Genomic DNA, 11,796 nt, shown 5'->3' with positions numbered 1-11,796 from the left:
GGGGGGGGGGAGGTAGCGGGAGGCAGTGGTGGTGGTGTGGAGAGTGCATCAGGGTCTCTCAATAGGCCTGCACACACCCCAAACACACACACACACACACACACACACACACACACACACACACACACACGACCATATAGTAGCAACAGTGACATACAGTGTGTTTGCCATGCAGACGATTGACACATGCTGTAGGTGTTAGAGGGACGTCTGAGTGCCATATATCAACATAACGTTTTCTGATCCCGGACACATCCCACTGACAAGCATGACGAACAACCTATCTCTGTAAGTCTGCACAGATGTTTGTTGAGTTTCTCTTTAATTGTGTCTCTCATCTTTGCTTGATCCACTCTCTATAGTAGCAATATCCTTACCACCAGTAACACCACTGATCCACATCTCTTTAAGATTCCCTGCCTCCTTATTTGCATCAGCTCACCTGCTGCTGAAGCTCTCATCATTTGTGACTATTCCTTTCCATGTTGTACTCACCATAAACTTAAGATTATACGAAACTCTGCTGCCCTGTCCCTACTCGCAACTAGTCCTGTTTATCCACCAGTCTATGAACAATTCTCTAGATAGGCTTCTGGTCCAGCAATGTCTCAATTTTAAAAGGCTCATCATTGTTTTCAAGTCATGATATAGCTTTCTTCCTCACAATCTTTGTACTATCCTTCAGTCTCAAACTCTCCAAAGTGTCTGTAGTCCTCTAATTCTACCTTTTGACCATCCCTGATTTTAATTACTTCACCACGACAGGCCATTCCTTCAGTTTATAAGGCCCTAAGCTCTTGAACTGCTTCCTTAAGCCTTACCTCTCCAACTTTCTTTTGTCCTTATAGATATTCTTGAAAATTACCTCCTTGACCAAACTGTTGACATTTCACCCTTGTATCTCCTCATGTGACGGGGTACCAGATTTTTCATTCTGTCACATTCATGAAGGAACATGCTTTTGGACCAGTTGCAAAAGTAGGCCAGTGAGTGTAGAATTGACAAGTAGAGGTTTTGGTGAGGCCAGGTCTGGTAAGTTAAATGACATAATTTAGCAAAACTGAAGTAAAATCCAGTTAATGTTGGTGACATCCAAGGTGACGGTGACTTTGCTTTAAAGTCAAATGTATATTTGATACAGGGTGAAAGTGTGTTACATAGACCTATTTAGAATCAATGTGTGAAGCTGGTTCTTAGAAATGGGTCACCTATAATGGTGAAGGGACACCTCTGTGCAATATGCTCCCTGTACGGTACAGTGGTGTTTATAAATACGTCAAACAATGCAACAATTTTTTTTGCTCCAGGCGCTGTTACCTTAAGTTGGCAAATATTCTACTTAAAACATAATTTTGAGCAGTCAATAACAAATGGTTGTAATAGATAACAGCCAATGTGACTAATCTATTTAATATCAGTGAGCTAAAGACCTGGTGAAATATTGAGTAAAGGAATTTCACTCAAATGTCTGCTGATCTGTTAAAAAGCTAAAGAGAGGGATGTTGCCATGGCGGTTGGGGGAGTGGGATAGGGGCAGGAGGAATTGATTTGGTTGCTCTATCACTTGCATGATATCAAGAAATGTGTCAACTGGAGCAAATCTTCATTGTACGTCATGTTTACAACATGTAAGAATTCCTCTGGTCTCTATGTGCAGGACTGTCATTAATGCACTGAATATATTAGAAATGTCAAACGCAGGGAACCTTCACAAAAGAGTCAGGACTTAGCTCACATATTACTTCTGGCAGGTTTAGTTGGCATCTCTGCTATTATGACAAAATATTATGATCATCAACCTGTTTATTTTAAACTTGAGAACAGTTTGTTAAAAATACAATGCAGAAACTGTGCATTTTTAATCTTGAAAGAAACCAAACTTTCTACATAACGGAAAACCTATTCTTCATCTTCCATCTTTAATGTATCTAGATATTTTAATCAACCTGTTCTGACACATATCTGGTGCAGGTAGGACTCGAGTCTGGGCAGTATGGCTCAGATGTAGGAATACTATAACAAGATCCCCCTTACTTCTGTTTTGATTACTTAGTTCCATAATTTTCAAAATATTTTTTATCAAAGTAAATTTGAGTTGTAGTGATTTGAATATTTCTAATGATTTATTTGTAATTAGGAATGTAAATGTGTTAAAATTATGGAATACCTCAACATTAAAACCAAGAATGTGTTCAATTGTATCTCTTTGCTGTTTCCTTCTAGGACAGTTCATTATGAAGGCGGAGCAGTGTCCATTCATGCTCGATCACTGTGGAGGCTGGAGATGCTGAGGGTCGCGTAAGTGACAAATGTCATGACCTATTGCATTAGTTGAATAGAAATGACATGTATGAATACATTTTTCAGTTGCAAGGTTAAAAATGTGACTATTCAAAACTGAAGTCATTTGAAAGTGTACTAAGGTGATTTGAAAGTAATACAAGTTGATTTTAATCTGGGGTAAATACTTGGTGGGAAGAGTGAGACTAGAGCCATTATATGGGTGGATTTATTTACATTTTATTAGTAAACTACCATTTGCAGGAGCGTACCAATTGTGCAGATGGGCAATCTGGAGCATTTGAGGGAAAGGAGATAGATGCAGAAGGCTTGGTGGATGAGCTGTTGGCGAATGCAAAGATTTTTCTGAGCCACGTGATGTATTCATAATCCTCAGACTGGAATTTGGAGAGGCATAAAGAGTTCCTTTCTAACATTGCACCTTTCACCACTGACTGGAGTGAACATGGTGCATTCTCTGCTCTTGATGCCTCAAAATTGTATAGGAGTTCTCCCTCTTTCTTAGGCACCACTTTGAGTTTGAAGACGATATCCTTGCACTCCTGTTTGATGGGTTCTGAGGTGGCTGGTAAATCTTTAGTCTCTGCTACACATAAGAGACAGTTAGCGCTTAGAGGGTTGGGTAGAGCTTGGAAATTTGCACGCAGTCTCTTGAATCATGTACACATGTTGCTGAAGAAATCTCTCGATGTATTTGGTGCCTTCCCGGATGAAACTTCTCCATTTTGCTTGATCATAAATCAGAGACTGGTTGGAATGTTCAATTTCTTCAGGGACACTTTGAGAATATTGCTAAAGCATTCCTGCTGTCCTCCTGGGAGTCTCCTGCCACCAACAAGTTTCAAGCAGAGTAGCTGTTTCGGGAGTCTGGTGACAGGTTTCTGAGCAACATTTCCTGCCCAGTGGTGCTGGGCTCGAATGATTGGCACCTTGATGCTGGACATCATTGACTTGGAAGAGGATGCTGCTGTTAGATAGCCTTTCTTGTCACCAGATTTGGAGTATTTTGCATAGGTATTCACTGGTGGTACTTTTCGAATGATTGCGGTGTCTGTGGTAGGTTGATCTAGCCTTCAAAGCATGTAGGAGCATAGGGCTATTGTTGTCTGGACTGTTATGACCTTAGCCTCAGGTCTGAGATCCTGGTGTTCAAGTACTCTTGTCCTCATTGGATAGGATGATGGATTTTGTTGACTAGGCTTTCCTTTGTTGAGAAGAGCCTCCCAATATATGGACAGTGATCCAAATATTCCAGCATCTTGCCGTTTATCTTAATTGATGAGGGGGTTGTTGGAGGAAATGTTTTGCCGTGGCAGCTGGTTGAAAGAGAGTATCAACTTTCCAGAGGATTTGAGAAAGCTTCAATGAAAAAGAGTGACTTGGAGCTAAGTTCCTAAATGAATGCACACACCAGCATCGTCAGCTTATTTGAGTTCAGTGACTGAAATTGGAGTGGTTTTGTTTTTGAAAGCAATTTGAATTGAGCAGTTTTCTGTTTACCATGTGACTCATCTCCATATCTTTGGATAATTTAATTGAGGTGAGGTCCAGTACTGCAGCGAGGATGATGGAGAAGAGGGTTGGGGTAGGTGTCTGATGGTTCTGTTGGCTTACATGTCATTGTGGAGAGGGGATGAGTGATGACAAACTTCTGTGGTCAGCCAAATTTGAGAAGGATTCTCCGCAGGTCACAGAGTCAGAGATTTTCAGGAGGTTGAAAATAGCCAATTTACTGCACAATGTCTGAGTTGCCTCTGGATGAGCAAGGAGCACTTTGGCCATTGAGAAAGCTTTACAGTGATATGTGTATTTTCACAAAATCCTGGCATTAGTGCCTTTAGAGAGAATAAAATTGACTGCATAGAGTTTGTTAATGTAAGAATATAAGAACTGAAGAGAGCTGTTTGTCTCATTAAATCTGTTCCATCATTCAGTAAAATCATGACTAATCTAATTGTAGTCTTAAATCTACTTTCCTGAGTACCCCCTATTATCTTGGGCTCATGTAGATCAAACAATTTGTTTATCACAAACTTGAATATATTAAATGGTAGTGATTTCCGAAGATTAACAACCTTAGGAGAGAAGAAATTCTTTCTCATTTCTGTAGTGATTGAAGCAATGTCAGCCAGGTGGATCTCATAGAATATGAGTTCCCTGAGTAGAGTTGTTAACCTGGCCCAATCAGGGCACTCTGGCTGACAGATATAAAACCCCGCCTCTTTGACCTGTCTGTCTCCTCTCCACCTATTTTCTCCTCTATCCATCTTCTATCCGCCTCCCCCTCTCTCCCTATTTATTTCAGAAACCCCTTCCCCTCCCCCATTTCTGAAGAAGGGTCTAGGCCCGAAACGTCAGCCTTCCTGCTCCTCTGATGCTGCTTGGCCTGCTGTGTTCATCCAGCTCTACACCTTGTTATTCTCAGATTCTCCAGCATCTGCAGTTCCTGCTATCTCTGTCAGGAGTTATACTCACTTTAGGAGCCAGCTCTCTGCTGGCTAGGTCAGTATCATGTACTCTATCCTAAATGAGGTACTATATATTTAAACTTGTTCCCTAGTTCTCGATTCGCTGGCAAAGGGTTACATCCTCTCAGCATCTACCCCAGCTAGCCTACTCAGAATTTTATGTTTCCACGAGATTGCCTCTCATCCATCGAAACGTCACTGAGTACAGGCCTAATCTGCTCAATTCTTGTGAGCCTTCTCTGACCTGCATCCAAGGCAATTGTATGCCTGTTTCACTATGGAAATCAAAACTGTTCAGAGAACTGTGCAGCAACAGACTTGCACTGCATATTATTGGTGTCATCAGTTCTTTCAGTTGTATTCATTCACATGCATGGAATTACTCATTAAGGTGTTACTTCTTGGCTGTGACAAGATTTTGATTAGTGTACCCGTTTCTGTAGGCGCACCTACCAATGTTATTGCTAATTAGGATGTTTTGCTTTTAGATTATTTGCACTTACTGTGTGAAGTGAACTAGTGGTATGAAAAGGGCCAAAAGTACAACCTTTAACATGACATTAGAGAGTGTACCACTTAAGGGAGCACATTTTTTTCCTCTTGGACTATAATCTGGAATGGAAGCTGGACAGTGATACGTAACTAAATACATGGAGAGTTTTTTGAAAAAAATAAATTGGACACATTTTTTGCTGTAGAACAGAATTTGCTTTTGGAGCATTGAGGTAGTTACATTACTGAGGCAGAACAGCATCACGAAATTTTGTGTTCAGGAGAAACTGCCTGTCATAGCCTTTGGATTGGTTGAGCTGCACTTTTTCACAGACTTGCAGATGTGCTGTGGCCAGATGCACTCAGAACTGCCAAGCAGAAAATGACTCTCTCCCTCCTGTCTGTGTATAGAAAAAGACAATAAACCAAGAAACTTAAAAGAATTCCAGCACAAGATCCAAGTCCACCTGATCAACTACTGAATTAAAGAATGATCACTGTTCTACAGACAACATTGTATCATCAATGCTAAAATCAAAAGAACTGTGAGAGGCAACTTATCCCATCCTGTGGTTTAGACGAATGGTCTTCAGAATTCTGTTTTCTTTTCCTATAATTTTCCACCATACCATTGCTGAAAAGCCATTTTTTTGTCTATTTTATTCGTAAACAAATGTATGCGTATTTGAGTCCTAAAGGGGTAGAGTTTAAGTTGCAAAGTAGTAGATTAGAAATCTTTTCTTTTCCTCTACCATTTGTTAATGTTTGTTTACAACAACAAGTTATTTTTCTGCTAATGCCAAAACCGGTGAGAATGGTATTTGTCCTGAATGACAAATTGGTCATCTCGATGGTTTAGATGTACACACTTGTGATGGCTTTACCAGTGCTCTCTTCCCAGTTAAGTTGAAACAATTGTTGTTCAAAATGAACAAATGACTGGAATCAACTCCTGAGCAGCTTAAGAATTTGTTGCTTTAGTTTATAGCAGTCAGAGATTTGGATTAATTATGTGTGTATGTATCGAGCTAAATTCAGCATATCCTTAATTGTGGGTGAATCACCACAAGTTATCTTTAATTCGACTACTTGTACTAAGAAAGTTCATAGACCATCAAGTACCGAAACAATGATTTAAACTTTATTGCGTGTAACAACCAAAATAAGACCCCTGAAGTAAGCAAATTAAGCCTCACTACCCAACTTGGGTATTACCTAATAAATGGTGGAACGTTGCCACAAAGCCACCAACAGCGGTCAGTCTCTGGAAGTGTCCAGGGTTTGATCCTTATGCAAAGTTGTTCTCTGGAGTTCTGCTAAAGGGAAGTTCTGGTGTTCGAGTAATGTATAAATTTTCATTCTTAAAGTCTATGAGGTGATATATCAATGATTTCTTAAAGTCCTTTCATCTAAATTACTGCAAATCTGCAGCTTGCCTTCTTATCAGAAGTAGCTGCTTTGTTCCTTGTTACATTTGGCTGTAACTGTCTGTTAAAAGACACAGCTTTCCTGCAATTAACTCCTTAAATTCTTCTGCAGGGCAATCGGTTATTCTTGTGGCATAAAGCATCCAAAGGTGTCAAAGCAGATTTGTCTATGTAATTTCAATATCCTCTTTTCCAAGACATGGCTAATTGCTTTCAATTTCCATATAAGTTTGTCCTTGTCGTTTAACATTTTATTCCAGACAGTTATTGCTGCAGCATTTCATGTGTAATGGTTTATCTTTTGTTGATTCATTCAGTCCATGAACTGTTATTAAAATCCTGAAGTCTGTAATATCACACCTTCATTCGGGCCTGGCTGGTTCTTTCCTCCAACCCACATTGTCCTCCATTCGACGTAGATAATACCAGACCAAATCTGGATTGCAACCTGTCAAATCATTGCCAGGGAGCCTTTATTTTCAATGCTAGCTATACTCCATGATTTCTCACAAGATGTGCTGCCAACGCTACAAAGAAGTTAAAGCTATAGGAGTTCCTAAAACAAAAGAGACACCTGTTTAATTTAATTCTGCTCTCAGAATTAATCTATTGAGTTGTGAAGGTCTCCTATTTGAGAGGGAACTTGGAACCGCTTTCAATGGTTCTCTCAGTCATATTAAAATTGAATCAGTGCATTTCAGTTTTTATTTTCTTTTCCTATGAGGAAACCCTTCCCAGTGATATCGGGAATTCTCTTCAGGAACTGGGGGCACAACACAAAGCTACTTTAATTTTCAGTCAAGGCCTTAATGCACTTATTAATTATTACCACTGATAGGTAAATTACTGGCAACTTGTACTTCTGATATTTTACAGTGAAATATACCCATAAATCAATGAGCTATGAGCCACAGCACCGGACTGTTACAACGTTACTTGTTAAAACTCCATAGGCAACCACCAGAATTATGTGAATTTCAATAAACTCAGTGATGAAAATGGGATATATAGATGGCACTAAACGTAGGGATTTACTGCAGATAATTTCCTTTAAATCCTTTGAGCTTGAAACTCAATTTGAGATCAGTTGAAATAGATTGATTCTGTGGGAAAATTATGCTATAAACAAAGTTTAAAAATACAATTAATAAAAATGCCATGACAGCAGTTGTAGTGAGTTATGGATTGAAACCTTAGAGAACTTTGTTATTGATGAATGGTTTCTGTAATGGAAATTATGCAGCTGAAATATTGTAAATGATGGGTGATCCATTCTCACACATAGACACAATGAAGAAATTCTATAAATATGCCAAAGGAGAATTCTCTGCCTGGTTTGTTGACAAAGTCAATTATTTGTCCACACTTCACCATGTATATCTGGATTAAATAGAACATGTTACTAATGAGAGGGAAAGATTTCCTCCAGGGGCTAACTGCACCAAACATTGAAAGTTGTCAGGAATGTTTCCTGTCCTGGTCATTACTAATGTGGTCTTCAATAACATGTTTAAGATTTTGCTGAATGTGACAATTAGGAGCAGTCTTTTTACATTGCTGATTAAGTTATTGATACTTTGGGGAAGATTTTGTCTCTTGATTTGCGTCTGAAAAAAGAAGGGCCCGGTGGCTCAGTAGTTAATGCCACTGCCTCACAGCACCAGGGACCCAGGTTTGATTCCAGCCTTGGGTGACTGTCTGTGTGGACTTTGGATGGTGTCCCCATGTCTGCGTTGGTTTCCTTCAAGTCCTCTAGTTTTTTCCACAGTCCAAGGATGTGCAGGTTAGGTGGATTGGCCATGGTAAATGCGGGGTTGTGGGTCTGGGTGGGATACCCTTTGGAGGGTCAGTTCAGACTCGGTGGGCCTTATGTCTTCTTTCTACACTGTAGAGATTTAATGATTACCCCTATTTTGGCAGGACTGGAATAATAACAAGTTGATCTAGAGGGAAAGTTTGACAGCTGGATCTCTTTTCTGCTCTTGCATACGTCAACTGCAGGCAAGCTTGACCTGTGAAATCTGTGGGAATGATTTCCGGGAGATCAGTGAAAAGTATTGTGAAGGTGTTTGATGCATTCATTTGTCATCTGAAAGAAATAGTTCCTTCTATCCTGATTTCTTCACAAAGTACTCTGACTGCAGTAAGAAGAAGTTACATACCTGATGCTCATCAAATGGTCTTTTGGACAGTATCAATTTAATCCCTAGCGCCCCTTTAAGTGGTACAGGTTTGAATTAAAGCAGTTGCAGGCTAACTGGATTTTCAATGGTCCGCCAAAATCGAGTCTCCTCTGAGCATCACTATCAACATTAAAACACTCACATTTAGGTAAAGATGAATTGATGGGACTATCTCCTGCCTATCTAACGGAAGCTGCACATCAAATGCCATAGAACCAAAGAGCATTTTCTTCTGAGATTGCTCTTTGTTCAAAGTCTATGTGTTGTTTTAACATCTCATGTATGGCTACCTTGTTTCAAATTCTGACTATCCTTCTTAAATTATTGCACAGAGGCCTCTGTACATAAGTCACCCCTTATGTACATGTGCACAATATATGGACTCTGACTAGCCAGCTCACAGCCAGTCACTGGAGTGAAGGGTCTCTCTGAATCGCCTGTTTATATCCATCAGCAAGGGCTCCCTGATTGGCGCAGGTCATGGCCCCAGTCAAAGATCTTACACTCAATGAGATCCATCTAGCCCTCATTACAATGACTTCACCTTCATAAACAGCGGGCTGGATTTTGTAGGGCAAACAGGAGTCCGACCTACTGGCTGAAGAGCCATTAGGGAAACCCCTTTCAATTCTGTGGGAGAGGCCTGATGGAATCAATGCCCTTCAGATGATGCTCTTCCCCTCATTTTGGGTCCCTAGTGAATGAAATACTGCTGGATAATTATAAGTCATTAGCTACTTTCACTGCCAGTGCCACTGGGCTTATGACATTTAGACAGCCCATCTGCTATAAGACTGTTGACAAACTCTGATAGGATTTGCTGGGTAGCCATCTCAGACCTGAATGGCTCTCATTTAATCTCTGACGCACCACTAAATTGTGGCTGCATGGATAATTACTGAGCCTCATTGATTATCCTGATGGTGGAGTTCAGGAGTCCGACATCAGTTCCTTCTGCCCCCTGAGTTAATTTTGGGGAATTCTGCTGCCACAGGGAATCTGACAAGGGGCCTATTGGGGATTTTGATTGATTTGATTTATTATTGTCACATATACCAAGATACAGTGAAAAGTATTGTTTTGCATGCTGTCCAGACAAATCATACGTTACATAAGTACATCTAAGTAATAGAACAGAATGCAGAATATCATAGAACATAGAACATAGAACATTACAGCGCAATACAGGCCCTTCGGCCCTCGATGTTGCACCAACCTGTGAAACCAATCTGAAGCCCATCTAACCTAAACTATTCCATTATCATCCATATATTTATCCAATGACCATTTAAATGCCCTTAAAGTTGGTGAGTCTACTACTTTTGCAGGCAGGGCATTCCACGCCCTTACTACTCTCTGAGTAAAGAACCTACCTCTGACATCTGTCCTATATCTATCACCTCTCAATTTAAAGCTATGTCCCCTCATGCTAGCCATCACCATCCGAGGAAAAAGGCTCCCACTGTCCACCCTATCTAATCCTCTGATCATCTTGTATGTCTCTATTAAGTCACGTCTTAACCTTCTTCTCTCTAACGAAAACAGCCTCAAGTCCCTCAGCCTTTCCTCATAAGACCTTCCCTCCATGCCAGGCAACATCCTGGTAAATCTCCTCTGCACCCTTTCCAATGCTTCCACATCCTTCCTATAATGCGGTGACCAGAACTGTATGCAATACTTCAAGTGCAGCCACACCAGAGTTTTGTACAGCTGCAACATGACCTCCTGGCTCTGAAACTCAATCCCTCTACCAATAAAACCTAACACACCTATCGTGTTACAGCTACAGAGAAGGTGAAGAGAAAGATCAATTCTAACATATAAGATGTTTGTTTGTAAATCTGATAACAGTGGGAAAGAAGCTGTTGGCACGTGTTTTCAAACTTTTGTATCTTCTGCCCATTGGAAGCGGGTGAAAGAGAGCATAATTGGGGTGTGAGGGGTCTTTGATTATGTTGGCTGGTTTCCTGAGGCAGCAAAAAGTGTAGACGGAGACAATGGAAGGAAGGCTGGTTTTTATGATGGACTGGGCTGTGTTCACAACTCTGTGTAATTTCTTGCGGACCAGGACATATTGTTGTTGATATTTACTCCAAGGATCTTGAAGCTCTTGACCCCCTCAACCTCAGCACCATTGATACAGACACAGGTGTGTCCTCCAGTCCGCTTCCTGAAGGCGATGACCAGCTCCTTCATTTTGCTGACATTAAGGGAGAGATTGTTGTCTTCACAGCATACCACTAAGCTCTCTATCTCTTTCCTGTACTCTGTCTCATCATTGTTTGAGATCCAACCCACTATGGTGGTATCATCAGCAAATTTGTAAATGGAGTTAGAGCTGAATTTGGCCACATAGTCATGAGTGTATAAGGAGTATAGGAAGGAGCTGAGTGCACAGTCTTGCAGGGCACTGGTGTAGAGGATTATCATGGAGGAGGTGTTGTCACCTATCTTTAATGATTGCGGTGTGCAGGTCAGGAAGTCGAGGATTCAGTTGCAGATGGAGGAGCAGAATCCTAGATCTCGTAGTTTGGAGATGAGTTTGCTTGGATTTATGGTGTTGAATAACCCACTCCTGCTCCTATTTTCTATGTTGCTAAGACCTTTTAAAGCCACAGTTTGGGTGCTTCATACATTTTGGACACAATGATAAAGGAAGGCAGTTGAGGAAATAGTAAAGGTACAGTAAAAATTCACTTGGGTACTAAGCACCAGACTAAATATTATGGATGTTGGAAGTCTGAAACAGAAGCAGAAAGGTATCAGGTTGTTCCTGCTTAAATGCCGTCTGTAATATTTTTCAATCCTGAGCAAGATTTTATAGCTGGAATGTTAATGGACAAATGCTTGCTTGGCAGAAGTTATCTCCAATGGTTGAATGTTGCTGTTGTCTTCTATTTCCCTGGGATACTGCCTGAGATGAAG

General features: G+C 40.6%; 1 protein-coding gene across 1 annotated transcript in view; it reads left to right on the top strand.

Annotated features, from left to right (window-relative positions):
- Nucleotides 1-11,796, top strand: part of ryr2a (ryanodine receptor 2a (cardiac)) — a 450,194-nt gene that overhangs the window by 55,698 nt on the left and 382,700 nt on the right. The window contains exon 8 of the mRNA XM_048601350.1: nucleotides 2,224-2,298. Coding sequence (XP_048457307.1) covers nucleotides 2,224-2,298 — 75 coding nt within the window. The remainder of the gene's footprint in view (nucleotides 1-2,223; nucleotides 2,299-11,796) is intronic.

Source organism: Rhincodon typus, chromosome 9 (genome assembly GCF_021869965.1).
Source record: "Rhincodon typus isolate 14 chromosome 9, sRhiTyp1.1, whole genome shotgun sequence".
In the NCBI taxonomy this organism is placed as follows: Eukaryota; Metazoa; Chordata; class Chondrichthyes; order Orectolobiformes; family Rhincodontidae; genus Rhincodon; species Rhincodon typus.
Note: the sequence above shows the minus strand (reverse complement) of the source record. Positions and strands in the feature narration are given on the sequence as shown.